A 22,571-nucleotide genomic window follows, 5' to 3' on the forward strand; every position below is an offset into this window, starting at 1 on the left:
CGTAGTCAACCAGGACAGAGAGAGCCGGGCCGGGAGCACAGGCTGCCTCAGGCCTGAATCCTGCCTGCCTTTGGCGGGGTCCTCCTTCCTTTGATGTTTCTGGTTGGAGGTGGCCAGGAGGCGCACTGGACAGAGCATTGAACTTGGAGTCAGAAAGACCTGGGTTCAAATCCAGCTTCAGACACTTACTACTGTGTGACCCTGGGCAAGTCACTTCACCTTTGTTTGCCTCCATTTCCTCATCCGTGAGACGGGGATAATAAGAGCTCCTTTGTCCCAGGCTTCCGTGAGAATCGAATGAGATAATAATCGTAAAGAGCTTAGCACAGTCCCTGGCACCCAGGAATGTTTCTTACTGCTAATATTTCTTTTTTTTTTTCTTGCAACCCTCACCTTCCGCCCTAGAATCAATACTGTGGATTGGTTCTGAGGCAGAAGAGCGATAAGGGCTAGGCAATGGGGTTAAGTGACTTGCCCAGGGTCACCCGGCTGGAAGTGTGTCTGAGGCTGGACTTGAACCCAGAACCTCCCGCCTCTCCATCCGCTGAGCCGCCCCGCTGCCCCCCTACTGTTGTGATTTCTGAGAGCACGGCCTGAGGAGAGCTCGGTTGTGTTCCAGGTCCTGGAGATCAACGAGCAGCCGCAGAAGGGCATCCAAGGGGTCTCCTTTCCGTACCTGTGGATGTACAAGGCTGAGGTGCTGCTCCAGATGAACGCTTATCAGCCCGCGTGGCTCCTGCTGGCAGAGGCCGAGATCGCCCTTCGCGTAAGTCCCAGGACGACTCCCCCGGGCGGGGGGGGGGCGGGGGGGGGCTCCTCGTGTCTCTCCAAACACCCTTCTCCAAGGCCGGTCCCGGGAAAGCGTTTCTCCTCCAACGGGGGCGACCTGGGAGAGGCCGAGGCCCCGCCGGCTTCCCCGGGGCGCCGGCTGAGCGAGAAGTGCGTGGGGGCACGTGCTGGTCCCTCGACTGCGTGCCCTCTCGCTCCCTCCTTCCCTCGCTGCCCGTGAAGCCGCCCCCGCGGGGCACCAGTGCTCCCTCCGCAGCCACATCCCGTGGCCTATTCTGAGCCCCCTCCTCGGCCTCTGCCGCCTGGGACTCTCGGGCCAGGCCTCCTCCGGCCTCTCCGGCCTCTCCGGCCGCCCCGGCTCCGGCTCCTTTGCTGGCTCTGTGCCGGGCCCTCTCCTCTCCTCCCGCTGGCCTCCGGCCCGATGGACCGTCTCTCTGCCGAGGAGTCCCCGGGCTCCCTTTCCTGCCCTGCACTCGCCCTGGAACTCGAGCGTCCGGCCCGGTGCCACGGTCAGCCTGCCCGTTCCCTCCTCCCGGGCGGCCGCGGAGTCGGGGTTCCTTGGGGCGGAGGCCCGGGCCGCAGGCACGAGGGCTCGTCTTCCCCCGGTGGCGGCCGAGCCCAGGTGCGGATCTCGCCCTTCCAGGAACTCGGGGATGGCTGCGGAGAGGCAAAGTGCCTCCTCCTCCTTGCCGAGCTGGCGAAGAAGGAGCTGAAATACTCCCAGGCCAAGAAGCTCATCGAGAAGGCCCATTCCCTGGGCGGAAATGAGGAATTCTGGTACAGCTCCACAGTCATGCTGATCAAGACCCTCCTGGCCCAGGAAAAAGGCAAAGGCACCCTGGTGAGAGCTCCCGGGGGAGGCGGCGGGGCCGGCGGGGGGCCTCTCTGGAGCCTCGGGCTCGGGGACGGAGCCCGACTGTCCCGTCCGTCCCCAGATCCCCAACATCATCCAGAAGACCACCAGCGTCTTCCAGACTCTGGCCCAGGAGAGGCCCAACAGGCGCTCGTTCCTGACGTTCCTGGGCACGTCTCTGGAAGCTTGGTAAGTCTGGGCAGCCGGGAAAGCCGGGCGCCCGATGGCGCTCTGCAGCTGCGGAGGCCGACCTCTGCCAACGACGCTGCGCCTTCCCAGGGCTGCCCTCGGCCCGTCCGTGCCTCCTCTCCGGGCTCCCCTGGGCTCCAAGCGGCTGCTTCTCTGCCTTCAGACATCCCCGGGCTGTGGGCGCCTCCGTGGCCTCGCCTCTCCCGCTCTCCCGCCGCCCTTTGGCCCTGGGCCTCCGAGGCCCCCTCCTGGGTGCTTCCATCCCAGCTCTCGCCGCTTCCCTCCTCCCTGCCTCTGCTGCCCCTCCAGCCCCTGCGGGTGGGCGGGTGGCCCCGAGGCTCCGTCTTGTTCCTCTTCTGCCTCGGGTCCCCTCAGTTCCCTTAGATATCCGAGGGCGTCCCCTTATTCACTCGGCTCCCCAGTCTGCACCCTGGAGGGCCAACCGTTACGGGAGCCCGCGCGCGGGACAAGATGGAGGACTCTGCGGGGCGCCACGGTGGCACCGAACCCCTCTCAGTCCAGAAGACACGCTGGAAGTGCCTGCTGTATGCCGGGCTGCAGATAGAGAGATATATATATATAGAGAGAGAGAGACAGAGAGACAGAGACAGAGATAGAGGCAGAGAGACAGAGAGAGAGACACAGAGAGAGAGAGACACAGAGACAGAGACAGAGACAGAGAGACAGAGACAGAGACACAGAGAGACAGAGAGACAGAGGCAGAGAGAGCTCCTCCGTTTAGTGGCAGGGTACAAAGTATCCTCCTCTAATTACAAAGAATGTCCAGATCAATATAAAATAACGTGGAGAAGTCGGGGAAGGGCAGCTACGTGGCTCCGGGGTTGGAGTTCCAGCCGTGGAGTCAGCAAAACTCATCTTCCTGACTTCAAGTCTGGCCTCAGACACTTCCTTGCTGATAACTGTGTTTGCCTCAGTTTCCTAATCTGTACAATCTGGAGAAGGAAATGGTGAGCCTCTCCCGGATCGTTGCCAAGAAACCCCCAAAGGGCTCACCCCGGGTCAGACACAAGTGAGCAACGAGGGCAAGTGTGACAAAGAGATGGCGGTATCCCCCCGGGGCTCAGTAAAAGGGCAGCGTCCTTGGGAGCGCCGCAGGCCTTGGAGCCAGAGTTGAAGTTGGGTGGGTGACGAGCATCCGTAGGGTCGGGGCTGCTGACGGGGCGCGTTTGGGCCGGAGGAGAACGATTAGCTCGGCTTTGGGCGGGGGGGCGGGCGGGGGGGCTCGGAACCTTTCCGCAGTGCCTAGTTTCGGTGCCCCAACCTCGCAATGCAGGGCCCTGGGCTCAGGAGAGCCTGGGCTGGCTGGGTAAATGCCCAGGGGAGGGCTTGGCGAGGCCGCCGGGGGAGGGGGGCAGAGGAGGAGAGGAGGCCGCGGGGCAGAGCGGGATCTTCCCAGACCTCTGCGGGATGGAGCTCAGCAGGCAGCTTTCCGTTCCCGCTTCTCGCACCTGTCACGAGCATAGCAGCATGGCGTTGAGCCTTGGACAAGCCTTCTGTCATTCGAGGAGATGGATGGCCTTGGAGGGGGGTTGGGAGACCCTCCTCCTCCTCCTCCCTCTTCTCCGGGCTGCCAGGCTGGTGCCAGTCGCCGCGGCATCCAAGCCTAAATTCAACACTGCCCAACCTCGGCGGGGAGCCTCTCATCCCACATTGATACGCGAAATGACTCTGGACCAAAGCTATGGAAGGTAATTATGGGGGCCTCTGGGGGATCGGGACGAGCCTCCTAGAGGAAGGGGCCGCCCACCAGAGAAGCCAGCCTGGAGACGGGCCCGCGGTCTAGCAGAAGTCCGAGCATCCTTTCGCACACTTGACCCATCGACTGGCTCCCCGGGAACTTCTAGAATTGGCCGTTTTCACGTGAAGATGTGTCTCGTCAGCTCAACCTCCCTCTCCCCACAGAGGCTTCTCCAGCCTTCTCTTCCCTCCTTGAACCTCCCGTGGCTCCCCCGAGCCCTCCCTTAGCTGAGAACTTTGCCTCATATCTGACAGAGCTCCCTCTTTTGCCCCGTCCTCGTCTCCTATGGCTCAAGAGGCTTCCTCTCCTCTCCTCTCCAGAGCCTCCCTCATCGGTGTCTCACGTGACGAAGTGGCCCTCTGCTTGGTCAAGCGACTTCATCCCATCTTGCCTCCCCCACCAGACTGCCCCATCTCTCTGCCATCCCCTCTGTGGCCTGCAAACATACTCCTTACCTGGGGGCAACTGGGTGGCTCAGTGGATTGAGTCAGGCCTAGAGTTCCAATCCGGCCTCAGCCACTTCCCAGCTGTGTGACCCTGGGCAAGTCACTTGACCCCCATGGCCTAGCCCTGACCACTCTTCTGCCTTGGAGCCAATCACAGTATTGATTCTAAGACAGAAGGTGAGGGTTTAAAAAGAAACAAACCCTAACCTGACCCTCTTGTCTCCACTGTGATCCTGCAGTATCTCCTCTGCCTCTTCTACCTCCACCCCTTGAAAGGGCATCTGCCAGCAGCGCTTCCACCTGTCTTCTCGCCTGCTTAGAATCTCGCTTCCAAGCACCTCATTCCATGGACTCTGCCCTCTCCCAAGCTGCCCGTGCTCCCTCTCCCAAGCTACCCGTGCTCCCTCTCCCAAGCCGTGCTCCCTCTCCCAAGCTGCCCGTGCTCCCTCTCCCAAGCCGTGCTCCCTCTCCCAAGCTACCCGTGCTCCCTCTCCCAAGCCGTGCTCCCTCTCCCAAGCTGCCCGTGCTCTCGCAGTGCCAGGCCCTTTTCACAGTCTTTCTTCTCCCGGGGCCTCTCTGCAGCCCTGGATGTTCTTGGTCTCTCTCTCTCTTCTCTCTAGGCTCTCCCCACAGCGCCCCTCTTTGAAGCCTTTCGTCATCCCCTCCAACATCAGGGCTCTTTGTTTCCCATCGTCCCTCTGTCCCTCGAATGCATGCTGGCTCCCCAGTCAGAGGCACAGCCTGTTTCCTGTGCCTAACAGAGTTCCATAGTCGGAACTGCCTTGCCAAAGTTCCCTTCATCAGCACGTTCCCTCTGAGGGAAAACACCGAGCGTGATCCTGTAGCCCTCAGAAAATGACTCTCTTTTTACTGATGAAAATACAATTATTTTAATAAAAATTCTCAACTCTGTAACCAGCACACCTGGCCATTTAAGAGAGCATGATCGAACGGCACATGTAAGACCCAGTGGAATTGTGCGCCGGCTATAGGAGGGGGTAGGGGGAGGGGAGGGATAGAACATGAATCCTGTAACCATGCAAAAATGTTCTATATTGATTAAATAAAAATTTCAAAATTAAAAAAAATGTAAAAAGAGCAAGATCACTGTGAACACAGAAGACATGCTAGACCATGGTGGCAAACCTATGGCACATGCACCACGGCTCCAGCACAGAGTTTGCCAGAGGGGAGGTAGGGGCCAGGCTGCTCCCCTCCCCCTCTCCACGAACACCTGAGGACATTTCTTGTATCACCTACCCCTCTAAAAGGCTCACCGCCATCACTGTCTTAGAGTATAAAGAGAGGCAGCATGCCTTAGCCTTGTTGGCAAACTTATGGCACGCATGCTTCTCCAAGTGTGCCTGAAGACATTTCTCACATGACCTGCCCCTCTGCCCAGCAGCCCAATGGGAGCACTTTCTTCCCTGTCTGGGGTAAGGGTGGGGGGCTCGCATGCAGCGTGTGGGTTGCAGTTTGGGCACTGGGTCTCTAAAAGGTTCGCCATCACTGTACTAGGGGGTTCGGGCATAAACGTTTCAGAACCATCTTTTATATAAATAATCCATTGATGTTTCCAGAAGAACCCACATAGAGGTTTCATGTCTGTTACTTCCTCTACAGGGGTGCACAAATTCAGCTGAACTTTGTCCTGGACTCAGCTGGAGATTCAAATATTTTGGATTTTTCATACCTGCTTGACGCCATCTATCAGAGGCTGAAAACAATTGAGAAAAGTTTTTTTGATAATGGCTATAAATACCATTGTGTGGATGTCATTCTCCTATCTGTCAAGATCAAGAGGTAAGTTCTGTCTCAAGTCTTAGGGTGTGTATGTGTGTGTGAGAGAGAGAGATGGAAGGAAGATCACCCTTGGAAGCATTCATAATGGCCTACGTGTGACCCAAGGCTTGAGCAGCCCTTTGTTGCCTCCTCTTACCTTCCAGCCATGCCTTTCTTCCACAGCCAGGACCTTGTTTCATCCAGGCTTCTTCCTCTCTTCCTCTGATCATTCCTTTGCAGTTACTCAGCCCCTTGGCTAGCCAACATCACTGCCCAGCTAACTCACCTTATGGGAGGAGGGCATTCCTGGCAGTGATCTTGCCAGTCATATTTCTGGTCCCCATGGCCTTGAATGTCAGAGTCTCTTTGGATTCTTCCTGCTCTTTGGCCTGAGCCAGGCATAACGTCTTGTCAGGTCTTCCTTTGTTCTGTCAGCTAAGGACCCCCCCCCCCACACACACACACCCTCCGCCATCTTCCCCTCCATCCCCACAGCTGGTTTCCTCTTTGCTGGCCCATCTCTCTCTCTCTCTATTCCTGACCTCCCCCTCCTCTGCTTCCTTTGGTGCCAGCAGAAATGGTGTCCAGAGCCCCTAGTGGATCCCACATGTCAGCTTTGCCCTGCCTGCTGTTCCTCCTTCCCCTTTTTGTTGTCAGTCTTGCCTCCGGGACTTCTTACCCTCTCGCAGGCATCCTTTGCTCTATCCTGGCCTGTTCCTTCTTTTTCTTACACATCCTATGCACCTGCTTGCTTCTGGGTCTGGCCAAAAAGAAGCTCTTTCCTACCCTGTTTGTTGCTGGAGGCCCAGTTCTCTACCCACTGCTTTGGCGAGCCTGCTCCTGAGCACTTAGAGCATGCACGGTCTGCATCCTGGTGATCACCTTTTAGGCTGGAGCAGATCTCCTGTGATCACCTTGTTTGATGAATGCCCACTTTCCAGATAGAGGAGGAGTTTCTTGGTGCCTTTCCCTCCAGCCACCATGGTGCCCTGCATGGGGTACATTCCACATGTGGCTCTGGCTGCAATAATGGGACGGGGAAGCACTGAAAACCACTGCAATGGCCTGAGGCCCAAGAGGTGCCCAGAAGAGTCATGCAGGTTATTAAGCAGATTCTGTTTTTGGCTGAGTCCATCTAGTAAAATGGATTTTTCCAGGAAATACAATTTTCATTGCCTGCTCCGATGGGACCTACTGCCAAAGGAGCCAGTGAGTTCCAGGATTTGTTGTACCGTTCTGTGATTCTAGAGGATGCTGGGCTGTGCCTGGAGACATATGTGGTCCTGAAGTCAAGAGGGCCTGAGTTTGAATCTGGGCAGATACTTAAGAACTACATGATCCTGGGCAAGTCACCTGTTTGCTCCATGGTGAAATGGGGGTCATGATAGCACTTAATTCTCTGGGTTACGCGATAATCAAATCAGATAAATTGGTAAAGAGCACTTGGCACAGTACCTATAGTAAGCACTTACTGGACACATTTACTTCCTCCCTATGAATAACAATCTGCCCCCACCTATGCCCTGCTTCTAGCCTGACCCCACCCCCAGGAATAACTGAGGGAGGCGAATTTGGGGAGAAAAGGCTTGCCATCCCCCCACCAGCTAAACCAATGGCCACCAATGGACAGGGGAGCCCAAGAGCATCTTTCTAGACCCTGGCCTTGCTTTGAGAATGGCTTCCAAGGCCATCTTCCAGGAAATAATCTTCACCCACATGTAACCTGGCATCTTCCTCAGCAGACACAGCTACAGAAGACCTAGCACAGAGTGGTTCAGCGTCCAAACACCTAGGCTGATACCTGGAAATACTTCTAAAGATGAGGCCTCACCATCTGCTGTGCTGGACCGGGGCATCTCTTTGTTTTCCTGAACTTCTCTTTGCCTTTTCGAGTTTTTATCCCTAGCTCTTGGGTCAGTGCTTTGAACAGAGGAAGCCCCTTGTTAAATGCTTTTTCACTCATTCGATCATCAGCTTCATTATTTGCTTTTGCCAACTCCCTCCTGAGGTCGCTAGTTTCCTAAAATAGAGGATTTCTAAGTATCTCTGATCAAAAGGCCAAAATTGAGTAGACATTTTGACATGGAATGTCAAACACTTTTGATCAGCTGGAAGGGAATGTGTAAGGATGAACTGCTTTCATGCTGAGAAGAAAAGAAAGAAATGTTTTTGTTTTTCTCAGAATACTAATATTTCAAGAAAAATATTAATTAGCCAAGCCAAAGGCTTGGAGTATTTTGTTCTATTTTAGTGATCTTAGGAAAAAATGCAAATGGGAGAGATAAAGGACTGCAGTGGAAAGGAAAGGAGAAGAAGGAGAGACAACTCGGTATCTCACAAAAATTAGAGGCACATGATAGGAGGAATATTTATTCATGAAAAAAGGAGTGGGAAAATGGGCATCCCATGAATCCAACTTTCATCTGAATCAGAGAAAGAAATGAAGGTTGAATATACACACACAGAGCATGGTGTAGATATGCCTATGTATCAAATTTAACATGGAAATAGCCTGGAACACAATGAGAGAGGGAGGGGAGGGCACAATAGGTAAGGGATTAACCATAAGCAAAATGAAAAAACCACAGTATTAAAGTGAGGGGTGTGGAGGTAGGGTTAAAAGGAAAGCAAAGAGTAAAAATCTATTATTGGAGGATCAGACAAAGGGAAAACAAAAGGAGTAACAGCACAAGCACACCATTTCTTTTATCTCCATTTTATTTACAAAGAAGTAGGTGGGATCAAAGAGAGGAAAAAGTACAACTGGAAAAACGAAGGACATTTACAATGGATAATCATTAATGTGAATGGGATGAACTCACTCATCAAATAAAGGAAAGTAGAAGAATGGATCAGAAAGTTGAATCCGGCAATCTGTTGTTTATAAGAAACACACTATAAAAATAAAGATTCACATAGACTTAAAATGAGGGGATTATAGAGAATATATTAGTATCGGGTAAACCATGATCATAATTTCTAGACATTTCATATAGTCATTGTGAAAAGTGGGGAAACTATCTTATGCTTATGTGAAAATACTTCATGTCTATGCACCAAACAGCACCACATCTAAATATTTGAAGGAAATGAGTTAAATTGCAAGGAGAAATGTATAGTAATGTTCCCCTCTCAAAACTAGAAAAATGTTAAAAAAAAAAATAACAAAGTTAAGAACCTGAACAGAACTTTAGAAAAATTAGAGATGAGAGATCTCTGGAAACTACTGAATGGGAAAAGAAAGGAACTTACATATTTCTTAGTTATACATGGTAACTTTATTTTTTACGTATTAGTTTCTTTTTCTTTTTAAAGATCACTTACATGTCTGGTGATGGCCCAGGAGGTAGTGGATGACCTTGGCAACTTCAATGTCTGACCAGGAGCTGAGCACTTCACAGTGCTTTTTCATGACTATCGTAACAAATTGTTTTCATCTGCCTAAACTCTAGAGCAGTGATGGGCAAACTATGGCCCATGAGCCAGATGTGGCCCCCTGAAATGTTCTATCTGGCAGTGGGACATTATTCCTAATCTGAAGAATACAATGAGTAGGATGCAATACAATGAAACTTGGAAAGAGTTGCCTTAGAAACAGACTGACAGAGGAGCATTTCCTTTCCTTTGGCCCCTCTTTAAAGAGTTTGACCATCACTGGTCTAGAGGAAGTCTTCATTTGCTTGGTGTAGACAACCCCCTAATTCGCCAACAGGTTTCAGGTTTATCGGTCACCCTCAAACCAGTTTAGCCCATCTGCTGAGATAGTTTACCAGGGTGTGCCCATTGCACGTACTCCAACTTCTTGCCACATGGGAGACTTGCCTGGCAAATGGACACTAAAGGTGGATGATCACCTCTGAAGAGGGTTGAGGGGTATAGCTCAGAAAGGTCTGGCACCTCTCATAGGAGGGCTTGCTGAGCCCTATTTCCATATTGGTCACTTTGTAAAAGAAAACAGACCCTCCCCCTCCCATCCCAACAAAACAAAATAAGAAAAATAAGTTGTGTTCTTTAATGCATGAGACTGCATTCAGCTATTTCTCTGGAGATGGAGAGCATTTTCCAACGTACATCCTTCAGAATTGTTTTGGACCCTCGTATTTCTGAGAATTCGCAGGAGACCGTCAGACAGTACGTCTCTTGGCGCGTATAGTGTTCTCCCAGCTCTGCTCGCTTCGCTTTGTATCAGTTCACACCGTCTATCCAGGTTTTTCTGAAAGCATCTTGCTTGTCCTTTGTAATAGTACAATAGAATCCCACCACAATCACATGCCACCATTTAGCCATTCCACAATTCGTGGACATCCTCTCACTCCCCAATTCTTCGCCACCACAAAAAGAGCTGCTTTAGATATTTGTGTATTTAAATCCTTTTCCTTTTGAGTTTTAAAAATCTCTTTGGGATACTAACCTAGTCGTGGTTTTGCCAGGCCGCGGGCTATCCTAGCTTTGGAGTTCCAAATTGCTCTTCGAAGTGGTGGGATCAATTCACAAATCCACCACCATCTCCCCACGCCCCCTCCACCATCTGTTATTTTCCAGTGGTTCAGCGTTGTTGCAGTTTGCATTCTCTGATCCGGGGCGATTAGAGCTCTTTTCACCTGACTTCAGAGAGTTTTGATTTCTTCCTGGGAAAACTGTTCATACTCTTTGACCATTTATCAACCGAGGAATGGACTTGGACTTGGACTCTCGTACATTTGAGTCAGTTCTTTCTATGTTTAAGAAATGAGACATTTATTAGAGAAGCTTGCTAGAATTTTCCCACAGTTATGATTCCTACGTCTTTCCCTCTATTCCTCTTCCACACACACACGCGCCCACACACGCACACGCACATTCGTCCTCCACTCGCCTTCCTTTCACCCTGTCATCAAAAGTGTTTGGCTTTTGACCAATGACTCTCCCACTCAGCCTCCCTTCTATCAACCTTAACCCCGTCTCTTAGCCCCGTCAAGCCCTTCTGCTCTCCTATACCAAAACGAGCTTGTGTTTTATTCCTTCTTTGAGGCAATTCTAATTCCGCCACATCTCCCCTCCTCCTCTCCACTTTCATGCCCCTTTTAGGTGGGATAATTTATTCTCTCTTGTTCTCCCCCTCCCTTCCCTCTTCTCCCAGTGCATTCCTCTTTCCCATTCCTTGATTCTATTTTTCGAGATATCATCCTATTATTTCCCATGTTTGTGTAGCTCTTCCTCCCCAACGGTCTAAGAAGCTCTTGAGAATGACAAATATCATCTTCTCATGCAGGCAGCTAAATAGTTTGGCCTTCCTGGATCCCTTATGCTTTCTCCTGTGTACCTTTATGTGCTTCTCCCAAATATTGTGTTTGAGTGTCAGATTTTCTATTCAGTTCAGGGCTTTTCCTCAGGAATACTTGAAACATCTCGAGTTCATTAGAGGGATTATACTGAGTTTTCCTGAGCAGGCGATTCTAGCTCCTTGACCCTCCGGAACATCACATGCCAAATCCTCAGTTCTTTCATGAGGAAGCTGCTAAATCTTGTGTTATTCCAACCGTGGCTCTGTGATATTTGAATTTTTTTCCTGCTGGCTACTTGCAGTTTTTTCCCCTTGAACTGGGAGCTTGAGAGCTTTGTTATAACATTCTAGGGAGTTTTCATTTGGGCATCTCTTTGAGGAGGTGATTGGTGGGATATTGCAACTTCTATTTTGCCCTCTGGATCTAAGATATCGGGGAACTTTTCCTTGATAATTTCTTGAAATGTGATGTTTGGGCTTTTTACTTGATCCTGGCTTTCAGGCAGTCAAATAATTCTTAAATGATCTCTCCTTAATTTATTTATCAGGTCAGTCGTTTTCCAATGAAATATTTCACATTTTCTTCTATTTTTTTCATTCTTTTGGCTTTGTTTTATTTTTTCTTTGTATTGCATGAAGTCATTAGTTTCTCCTTGTCCAATTCTAATCTCTAAAGAATTATTTTCTTCGGTGAGTTCTTGTACCTTCTTTTCTATTTTTTAAGGACTTCTTTTCTTCAGGGAATTTTTGCATACCTTTTTTCATGTGATCAGTTCTACTTGTTTAAGGGGTCCTTCGCTTCAGTGGATCTTTATGTTTTACTGCTTAGCCTATTTTGTTTTTAAAGATCTTATTTTTTCAGTATTTTTTGTGCCTCCTTCGCTAAGCTATTGACTTTTTTTCATGATTTTCTTTTTTTTAAAGCTATTCTGAATTGTCTCTCACCTTCCCTTCCTCCCCTCCCCCACTTCCCAGAGATGGTAAGCAATCTCTTCTGCATTATACATGTATTATCATGCAAAGCATACTTCTGTATTGGTTGTTGTTTGTAAGAGAGTACCCAGCTAAAACCAAAACCCCAAAATAAAAACATAAATAATGCTTTGATCTACATTCCAACTCCCAACAGTCCTCTGAGGTGGAGAGCATTCTTTGTCATAAACCCCTCAGATTTGTCCTGAATCATTGTATTGCTGGCAGTATCTAATTCTATCATAGTTGGCCATTGTACAATATTGCTGTTACTGAGTACAGAGTTCTCCCAGTTCTGCTTGTTTCACTCTGTATCTGTTCATTTCAGTCTTTCCAGGTTTTTTCGGAAATTATCCTGCTCATTGTTTCTTATTGCATACTAGTATTCCACCACCATCACTTATCACAGTTTGTTCAGCCATTTCCCAGTTGATGGACATTCCAATAATTTCAATTCTTTGCAACATTAAAAAGAGCTGCTATAAATATTTTTGTACAAGTGTGTCCTTTCTCCTTTTTTTATGATTTCTTTTGAATGCAGACCTAGTGGTGGTATTATACAATTAAAGGGAATGGACAATTTTACAGCCCTTTGGTAATTCCAGATTACCCTCCAGAATAGTTGTATCAGTTCAAACTCCACCAGCAATGCATTAGTGTCCTAATTTTGCCACATTTCCTCCAACACTTATTACTACATCTGGATGTGGGGGTAGTGATTAGGGAATTGCTTAAGGCAGTGATGGGCAAACTATGGCCTGGATATGGCCTGCGGGGAATCGTTTGCCCATCACTGGTCTAGAGTGATTTTAAGTGGGATTTCTCTTTCCAACTCTTGTTGCTGGACTTTGTTGAAAATATATAGAAATGCTGATGATGTATGTGGATTTATTTTGTAGTCTGCAACTTGGCTTTCTTAGTTCTGTAGGATTCTCCAAGTATACCATCATGACATCTCCAAAGAGTGATAGTTTAGTTCTTCTTTGCCTGCTTTACTTCCTTCCATTTCTTTTACTTCTCTTATTGCTAAAATTAACATTTCTAGTAAAATATTAAATAACAGTGGTGACAATGGGCATCCTTGCTTCACTCCTGATCTCATTGGGAAGGCTTCTAAGTAATCCCCATTGCAGATATTTGTTGATGGTTTTAGTTAGATAGTACTTATCATTTTAAGGAATGACCCATTTATTCCAATGATTTCTAGTGTTTTTAACTGGAACAGGTGTTGTATTTTGTCTAAGGCTTTTTCTGCATCAATTGAGATAATCATGTGATTTCTGTTAGTTTGGTTATTGATATGGCCAATTATGCGAATTATTTTCCCAATATTAAACCAGCATTGTATTCTTAGTACAGCTCCCACCTGGTTAGTGAATAATCTATATTACTATAGTCTCTTTGCTACTATTTTAATATTTAATAATTTAATATTTTAATACTAATTTAAATAATACTATTTTATTTTAGATTTTTGTATCAACATTCATTAAGGAAATTGATCTGAAATTTTCTTTCTCTGTTTTTGGTCTTCCTGGCACCATTTTTGGGACATAAAAAGAATTTGGTAGGACTCCTTCTTTGCTTATTTTGCCAAATATTTTATATAGTATTGGGAGTAATTGTTCTTTAAATGCTTGGTAGAATTCACTTGTGATTCCATCTGGCCCCAGGGATATTTTTCTTAGGGATTTCATAGATGGCTTGTTCAATTTCTTTTTTTTTTTTGAGATGAGATTATCTCAAAACAGAGAACTCTGTTTCTGCTTTTGTTAATCTAGGCAATTTATATTTTTTCATCTATTTAATCTAGAATGTCATAGTTATTGTCATATAATTGAGCAAAATAACTCCTAATGATTATCTTAATTGCCTCTTCATTTGGAGGTCAATTCACTCTTTTCATTTTTGACAATGGTGATTTTATTTTCTTCTATCCTTTTTTAAATTAAACTAACCAATGCTTTATTTTATTTGTTTCCCCCCAAAGCCAACTTATAGTCTTATTTATTAGTTTAATAGTTTCCTTACTTTCAGTTTTATTAATTTCTCCTTTGATTTTTAGGATTTCCAATTTAATCTTTAATTGAGGTTTTTAAATTTGTTCTTTTTTTTTAAAGTTTTTTTTGGTTGTGTGCCCAATTCATTGATCTGCTTTTTCTCTATTTTGTTGATGAAAGCATTTAGGGAAATAAAATTTCCCCTAAGTACTGCTTTGGCTGTCTCCCATAAATTTTGGTGTATTGTCTCCTTGTTGCCATTCTCTTTTAAAAAATTATTGATTATTCCTAAAATTTGTTCTTTGACCCACCCCCCTTTTTTGGGATTAGATTATTTTCCAATTAATTTTTTATTTGTCTTTCCATGGACCCTTATTCATTATCATTGTTATTGCATTATGATGTGAAAAGGATACATTTATTATTTCTGCTTTTCTGCATTTGGCTATGAAATTTTATGTCCTGATATATGTTCAGTTTTTGTGTATGTGCCATGTGCTGCTGAAAAGAAGGTATATTCCTTTCTATTCCTATTCAATTTTTCCAGATATCTCTTAAATCTAACTTTTCTAAAATTTCATTCACTTCCTTCACTTCTTGTTTATCTTTTGGTTAGAAGTATCTAAATCTGGGAAGGAAATGTTGAGCTCTCCCACTAGTATAGTTTTAATGTCTTTTTCCTCCTGATGCTCATTTAATTTCTCCTTTAAAAATTTGGAGGTGTTACCATTTGGTACATATATGTTTAGTATTGATATTACCTCATTGTCTATGGTACCTTTTATCTAGAGGTAATTTCCTTTCTTACCTCTTTTAATTACATCTGTTTTTGCTTTAGCTTTGCCTGTGATCACGGTTGCTACTTCTGCTTTTTTTACTTCAGCTGAAGTACAATCAATTCTGCTCCAGCCCCTTACCTTTACTCTGTGTGTCTCCCTGCCACAAATGTGTTTCTTGCAACAATACAGTGTAGGATTTTGTTTTTCAATCAACTATGCTATCCTCTTCCATTTTATGGGTGAGTTCATCCTATTCACATTCACAGTTATGATTACTAGTTGTGTATTCCCCTTCATCTTATTTTCCCCTTTTGATCCTGCTTTTTCTCTCTCCTTTTTACTCTCTTCCTCCTCACAAGTGTTTTGCTTTTAATCACCCTCCCATTTCCCCCTCCTTTCTATTAGCCTCACCTTATATATTCCACTCCCACTCCTCTATATGGTAAAGTAGGATTCTATGCCCAAATGAATATGGTTGTTATTCTCTCCCTGAGCCAATTCCAATGAGAGTAATGTTGTATATAAGCATTGCCCATAACCACCCTCATCCTCTTTTCCACTGTAATAGTTTCCTTTGTGCCTCTTTAGGTAAGACAATTTACCATGTTCTACATTTCCCTTCCTTTTTTTCTCAGTACAATCCTCTTTTTCACCCCCTGATATTTTGTTCCATATCATGTCATCCTAATCAACTTAACTCCCACACCCTCTGTCTATGTATACTCCTTTTTACTGCTCTAATACTGATAAAAAATGTTAAGAGTTATAAACACATCTTTCCATGTAGGAATATAAAGAGTTTGACCTTATTCCTTAAGTCTTAAATCTTCTCTTTCTTTTTTACCTTTTTATGCATGTCTCAAGTCTTGTATTTGAACATCAGATTATCTGTTTAGTTACTGGTCTTTTCATCAGGAATACTTGCAGATCTGTTTTATTAAATGATCATTCCCCCCCCACACACACAAATGTGGGCAGTTTTGTTGGTTATGTGATTCTGGGTTGTAAACCTAGTCCCTTTGCTTCTAGAATATGATATTTCAAGCCTTCCAATCCTTTAATGTGGAAACTACTAAGTCTTGTCTAATTCTGACTATGGTTCCATAATATTTTAATTCTGGCTGATTACAGAATTTTCTCCTTGGCATGAGAGCTCTAGAATTTGGCTATAATATTCTCGGGAGTTGTCATTTGGGGATTTATTTTAGATGGGTAGATTCCTTCAATTTCCATTTTACCCTCTTATTCAAGAATATCAGCTGTTTTGATAATTTTTATTGTTGCTTTCAATTATTCCAATAATTCACAAACTGTCTCTCCTGGTTCTATTTTCCAGGTCACTTTTTTTTCCAATGAGATAATATTTCATGCTTTAGTTTTCATTTTTTCATTTTGTTTTTTTGTCTTGTAAAGTCATTAACTTCTATTCACCCAATTCTAATTTTTAAGAAATTATTTTGTTTAGTGAACCTTTGAAACTCCTTTTCCATTTGGTTAATTATACTTTTTAAAAAACTCTTTTCTTCATTGAATTATTGTACCTCTTTTTCCATTTGGCCAATTCTGTTTTGCATTGCTTTCATTTTTCTTCCCATTTTTTCCTCTGCCTCTCATTTAATTTTAAAATTTTAAAATTAAAATTTTTAATTTTAATAATAAATTTCCACATGTTTTCCAAATTTATATGATCTATATTGTGTCCCTCCTTTCTTCCCTCTCACTCCCAGAGCTGACAAGCTATTTAAGCTGGATCATTCATGTATTATTATGCAAAATGTATTGAAATCCTTTTTGAACTCTTCCAGAGCCTCAGACCAATTCACATTTTTCTTTGAAGTTTTACATGTAGCTACTTTGATTTCACTATCTCCTTCTGAGCCTGAGCCTTACTTTTCTTTGTCTCCATAATAATTTTTTATGGTTAAGTGTGGTTTAAAAAAATGTGTGCTCAGGGGGCAGCTGGGTAGCTCAGTGGATGGAGAGCCAGGCCTAGAGACAGGAGGTCCTAGGTTCGAATCTGACCTCAGACACTTCCCAGTTGTGTGACCCTGGGCAAGTCACTTGACCCCCATTGCCTACCCTTACCACTCTTCTGCCTTGGAGCCAATACACAGTATTGACTCCAAGACGGAAGGTAAGGGTTTAAAATAAATAAATAAATATGTGCTCATTTCCTAGGCTTTTTTTCTCAACTTTTATTTTTATCTTAAAAATGGGCTCTGTTCTCAAGTGAGAGGAGGTACTCTCTTAAATTTCAGTTTTTCCTTGCTATCGTCGTTGGCCCTAGTTCTTGGTTTCTCTATGTTTCAATTCTTCCAATGTGGTATGAAGGCCTGAAGTTTTGGAGCTCTGAAAGCCACCTCCCGCTCACAGCACTGTAGGCTACATTGTGCTGGTGCCCAGGGTCTATCTTCAGACATGAACAGGGGCTTCAGGCCTCACTCTGAGCTTACACAGGCCAGGCACACTCTGGACTGCTTTGCACTAGAGCTTGAGGCTTCACCTTGTCTTGGGCAGAAGTTCTGAGCCCTCTGCCAGTCGGGTGCACTGTGGACTGCCTTGCACTGGGAATTGAGACCGTACTGCTGGCTCGTGCTGGGACTTGGAACTTCAAGGAGGTATATGTAGATGTTCACTGCTGTCGACTTAAGCAGGGTCTTGGAATCTCAAAAGTTGGCTTGGGCCCAGGTTCAGAACTTGGATCTATGAATGGGAGACTTGCTGTTGGCTTGCACCAATACTCCTTGGTACAGCCTTGCTACAGGATGGGCTCCCTTCTTACCCCAGTGATCCAGCCTCTCTCTGCCTACCTTTCAAGTTGTTTTCTGCAGAAAAATTGCTTCACTCCTTCCCCTGGTTGGTTTTGTCACTCTAATATTCATTTGAAAGCATTATTTTAAGATTGTTTGGAGAGGATTCCCACAGTGGTTCAAGCTTTTCATGCCTCTACTATGCCATCTTGGCCACAACTTCCATGATTTTCTTGCATCATTGTCATTTCTTTCCCCAGTTTTTCCTCTAAGTCTCTTATTTGGTTTTTAAAAGTCCTTGCTGAGGTCTTCTAGGAATTCTTCTGGGGTCAGAGACCATCTCACATTTTTCTTTGAGGCTCTGGATGTAGCAGTTCTGACTTTGTTATTTTCTTCTGAGTTTGATCTTCCATCAACATAATAATTCTCTAGAGTCAAGGGTTTGTTTTTTTGCTCATTTTTTCGTCCTGTTTCTTGGTGGAAGGCCCACTATGCCAAACTCCAGGGTTTTTGTGAAGCTATTTTCAAAGTTAGTCCTGGAGGGGAGAGAGCGGTCTATGAGTTTTCAGTTCTTCCAAAGTGGTGAGATGTGTGTATTATTCTCTTGGTCTGTGCTCTGCTCTATGAGTGACCACAAGCACTCCTTTCTACCTTTAACTGTGACCAGAATCCCCTACTCTCCTAGGTCTATGAGCTCTGGTGTACTAGTACTCCTCCTTGCCCTGACACTGTAACCCAAGAGATTGAACTAGACCCCATATGGACAAATGCAACAGAGTCCTGCACCCAGTCCCAGCAAAGAGACCCCTTCTGACCAGTCATCTGATCCCACCCCTTACCTTCTATGGACTGAGAGCTCTGAAATTCAGTTTCCCCCAAGGCCTTCTGCTGGCTTGCCAAGATGTGACCTGCTTGTAGTCTTGATGGGATTTCACTTGCACTAGACTGCACTCCACACTCACCCCACTTCAAATGACCTTTCCCACCAATTTTCCAAGTTATCTTGGATGAGGAAATTATTTCACTCCATTCTTTTGTGGGTTCTGCCACTGCATAATTCATTTTGAGGCTTTAATTTGACAATATCTGGAGGGGAGTTTTGCATGGCACCTTTAAAAAACTGACACTGTGTCAAGGTTCAAAAACATAACCAAAAAATGAAAGACATAATTTAACCAATCACAGTGACACATTAACACATGATGTGCTGATGACAATACAATAATAATTATATTTAGTAAAATATCTCTGACTCAAAAATGAAGAACTAGTTGAAGACAATAATTTAATCCTAAAGAATTGGCCAATAAAAGTACAAATCATAGAAATAATAGAAAATTTCATCAAAGGAAAGGATACAAAAAGATAATATGGCAAAACTTATGGGATGCAAGTAGAGTAGTATCTCAATAAAAATATGCAATAAAGAGAAACTGAGGCACAAAATTCAGAGCATGAATCAATTTATTAGCAAGGTTAGTTCTTCAGTAATCGGGGACCCTTATGATAGATAAAACAACTCTTTTTTAAGTTAGTGATGAAAACTGTACTAAGATTGTGATTGCTTTGACACAGAGATAGAGTTGGACTTACATTTGATGTGACTCAGCGAGAAGGTTTCCAGAAACATAAAGGAAAAACATAGAGTTGTCTAACATCCTCTGGAAAGTGTTATAGGTGGGCAAACATCCTATGACCGGGTTGACTCTTTTTCCTTTTCCCCGCCTCTTTATTTCCTTGGTGAGCAAAAACATACAGATTTGAGCCTTTCTGGACAGGGTATAGCCTGTAGGAATAGGAAAGTTAAACTTCCTCTAAGTTAAACCCTACCACTGAGGTGTATACAATCAAATCTTCATTTGATCCACAAATATTGATTTCCAGTGATTAGTATAATTTTCAATTAATAAATAGTACAAAATGCAGTGCAGCATCGATATTTAATTACATAGTATTCCATAAGGGAAAGTATATATCTCAGAAAGCCCTAATCAACATAGAGATATGAAACCAATGAGTTTCTTGCACGAGTAAAACAAGAAAAATAAGAACCCTCAACTAAACACCAAAGTAGACACTGTGAAAATCAAAGAAGAGATTAACAAAACTGAAGACAAAAAGAAAAAATAAATTGCTTGATTAAACAAAGAGCTCTATAAAAATCAAATAAAATTAGCCCATCTTTTTTTAAAAAAGGAAAACCAAATTGTTCACATGAAAAATGGAAATGAATTCTCAACAATTAACGAGGAACTGAAAAAAACTATCAGAAACTTTTGCCCAATTGAATTTCAATAAAATTGATAACTGAGATGAAATTGATGAATAGTTACAGAAATATACAATCCATAGGTTGAAGAAGAAAACAATTATTTATATCCGAGTGTCAGAGTTGAGTCGGTCACCTGAGTAGGTATCCTGAGCAAAACACTCCTTTTGCCTCAGAGTTATGACACCTGCCTTTCTTTCTTTCTTTTTGAAGGATATTTGCCAAAAATGAGGCTGATGAGAAACAGAAGGCCTCCTGCTTTTTAGAAGCCTATACCTTGATCCGGAAAGCCATCAGATATCTGGAAGAAATATTTGCTGACATTCAATCCCTTCTGCCCCTCCAGGAGGTAAGAGTTATCTTCCAGTGCCTACCTTTCATAGAGGAGCTTTCCTGACAGCAAATGGCAGCCCCTTGATATTGGCCAAATGTCTGCCCTGTCCATGTCTCTGAGGAGAAATGTGCAGGAAGGAAGATGAGCACCAAGAGGACTTCGGGGGATTATGGACAGTTTGGGTTTCTTCAGCTGAAAACTGCCTATTCACGCCCCTTGCCCATTTGTCACTTGGGGAATGATTTGTAAATGCCCCTGTTTGGCCCTTGTCTCCAGGTGACGCCTCAGCACTCTTACGCTCATCGTTCCCATTAGCACACACCAGCGTGACACACTCACCCTCTCCATTTTCTTTGTCTTCTCCCCTGGCTGATTCCTCTGCCTGGAACGCCCTCCCTCCTCACCCTGGCCTCTCAGAACCCAGAACTCCCTCCAGTCATCCCAGGTTCTAGTGCCTTTCTCCCCCAGATTAGGCCTTTGGCCTTTTGATATAGTCTCATGGACTTCTCTCGGGGCAGACATTTACAATACAAACTTCCCCACTAGGATGTAAGCTCCTTGAGGGCAGGAGCTGCCTCATTTGGATCTTTATATCCTCAGTGCCCAGCCCAAAGCCTGGCACAGAAGACATGGGAATGCTGATGGATGGAAGGAAGGAGGGAAAGGAGGGAAGGAAGGAGGGAAGGAAGGAAGGAAGGAAAGAAAGAAGGAAGGAAGGAAGGAAGGAAGGAAGGAAGGAAGGAAGGAAGGAAGGAAGGAAGGAAGGAAGGAAGGAAGGAAGGAGGGAAGGAAGGAAAGAAAGAAGGAAGGAAGGAAGGAGTGAGCTAGAGAAGGTCTATTTACCCAAAAGGACTGGGCAAGAGCCAGCAGCGATGGAGCCCTGGGAGACGGGCCTCCAGCTCTGTGTGGGCATCTTGGCGGCGAGCTGTGCTTACAATAGCTTTTGTCATTGCAGACCCAGAACATCAACACCCCCCTGATGAGGAAGCTTGCCAGGCTCAAGTTAAAACTGGCCAAAGTCTCCCTGGAGATAATGCATTTTAATCAGAGTAAATGTCTGCAGGAAAATCTGAAAGAAGGGACGTGGGAGAAAGTCCTGGCCGACTACTTGTTGGATCCCGATGACTTCACTGACCTGGAAAGGGTAATTAGCACAAAAACTCGGGCCGGTCCTGCAGGCCGGCCATCGCCCTGGGAGGGAGATGCCATGATTATCCCCATTTTACAGAGGAGGAGCCTGAGGCAGACCTCGCAGCATCGCCCAGCTAGTAGGGATCTGAGGTCGGCTTTGGACTCGGGTCTTCCCGAGCGCAGGCCTCGCTGCCTCTATCGACAACAAAGCCAGCCTTTGCTGGGGGATGCTCTTCTGTCCGTCAGGGGTCTCCCCAGTGGGGAAGGTGGGTTCCCAGCTCGGGAGCCCAGGATTCTGGGGACTCGCCTCCACGGACCTTGCCACCTCCTGGAGATTTCGAGGCCAAGGGCCCGAGTTTGAATCCACCCTCTTGGATTTCTTTCTGAGCTAGCGGGTCCCGGTGCTGGGATTCCGTTTGCTCGCCTGGCCACAGAAAGGGTCGGCTGTGAACGCCGTGGTCTTTGTGCCTGTCCTGGGGTTGTCTGTGGGCGGCCCAGGGGGGACACGCGGGATCTCCTTCCCCTAGAGAGCTCCGGCTGTCCCGGAGGAGCTGCTCTCCAGGGTCCATCGGCCCAGTGGCCTGCTAACCTCGAGGCCTCTCTGCTGAAGGAGGCTCCCTCGGACAGGAAGGCGATTCCCTTGCGGGATTGAGCCTCCCACCTCCCTGCCTCTCTAGGCCAAGGAGGCTCCCCGGGGCATGGGGCGCAGCCCTCGAGGTGGCCTCGAGAATGAGAGTTGGCAAGCCTAGGAGCAGGGAGACCGAGGCACGGAGGCAGCACGTCCTTTGCCTTTGTTCTCAAGGCCACCCTCAGTCTGTAGGGCTCTGGGTTCGAATCCAGTAGGAAGAGTCCAGCTGTTTCCCTCAGCCAGTCTAGAGCTCTCGAGGGGTGCACAGGGTCCGAGTTCATCCCCCACCTCTGGGCTTCTTGCAGGACTGGTTCAACCTGAAGCGGACGGTGGTCCACAGGGCTCTGGCCCAGCTCGAGAGCATGCAGCACCTGAGCGTTGGCTGCATTGATCTTCGAGCCAGGTTCTTGCACCTCACGGGGAAAACCCTCCATCTCCTGGCTATTCAGACGGACCCCGTTAATAAGCCTTGTTACTGGGACGAGAACTTCCTGGTACGTAATGGCTTCCCTTGGGGGAGAGACACGAGAGATCCTTGGCTTTCCCTAGATTGTCGTGGCCAAGTTCAGGGGCGAAAGGCAGGCTTGCAGAGTGGCCAGAGGAAGACCCGAGTTCAAGTTCCGCCGC

At 46.1% G+C, this 22,571-nt stretch overlaps 1 protein-coding gene across 1 annotated transcript in view; it reads left to right on the forward strand.

Annotated features, from left to right (window-relative positions):
- CFAP46 (cilia and flagella associated protein 46) overlaps positions 1 to 22,571 on the forward strand; it is a 160,677-nt gene that overhangs the window by 91,163 nt on the left and 46,943 nt on the right. Inside the window, exons 32-39 of the mRNA XM_044660305.1 lie at positions 620 to 766; positions 1,433 to 1,630; positions 1,725 to 1,831; positions 3,427 to 3,540; positions 5,660 to 5,839; positions 20,065 to 20,200; positions 21,141 to 21,329; positions 22,250 to 22,438. Coding sequence (XP_044516240.1) covers positions 620 to 766; positions 1,433 to 1,630; positions 1,725 to 1,831; positions 3,427 to 3,540; positions 5,660 to 5,839; positions 20,065 to 20,200; positions 21,141 to 21,329; positions 22,250 to 22,438 — 1,260 coding nt within the window. The remainder of the gene's footprint in view (positions 1 to 619; positions 767 to 1,432; positions 1,631 to 1,724; positions 1,832 to 3,426; positions 3,541 to 5,659; positions 5,840 to 20,064; positions 20,201 to 21,140; positions 21,330 to 22,249; positions 22,439 to 22,571) is intronic.

The sequence above is a fragment of the Gracilinanus agilis genome, chromosome 2, assembly GCF_016433145.1.
Source record: "Gracilinanus agilis isolate LMUSP501 chromosome 2, AgileGrace, whole genome shotgun sequence".
Taxonomy (NCBI): domain Eukaryota; kingdom Metazoa; phylum Chordata; class Mammalia; order Didelphimorphia; family Didelphidae; genus Gracilinanus; species Gracilinanus agilis.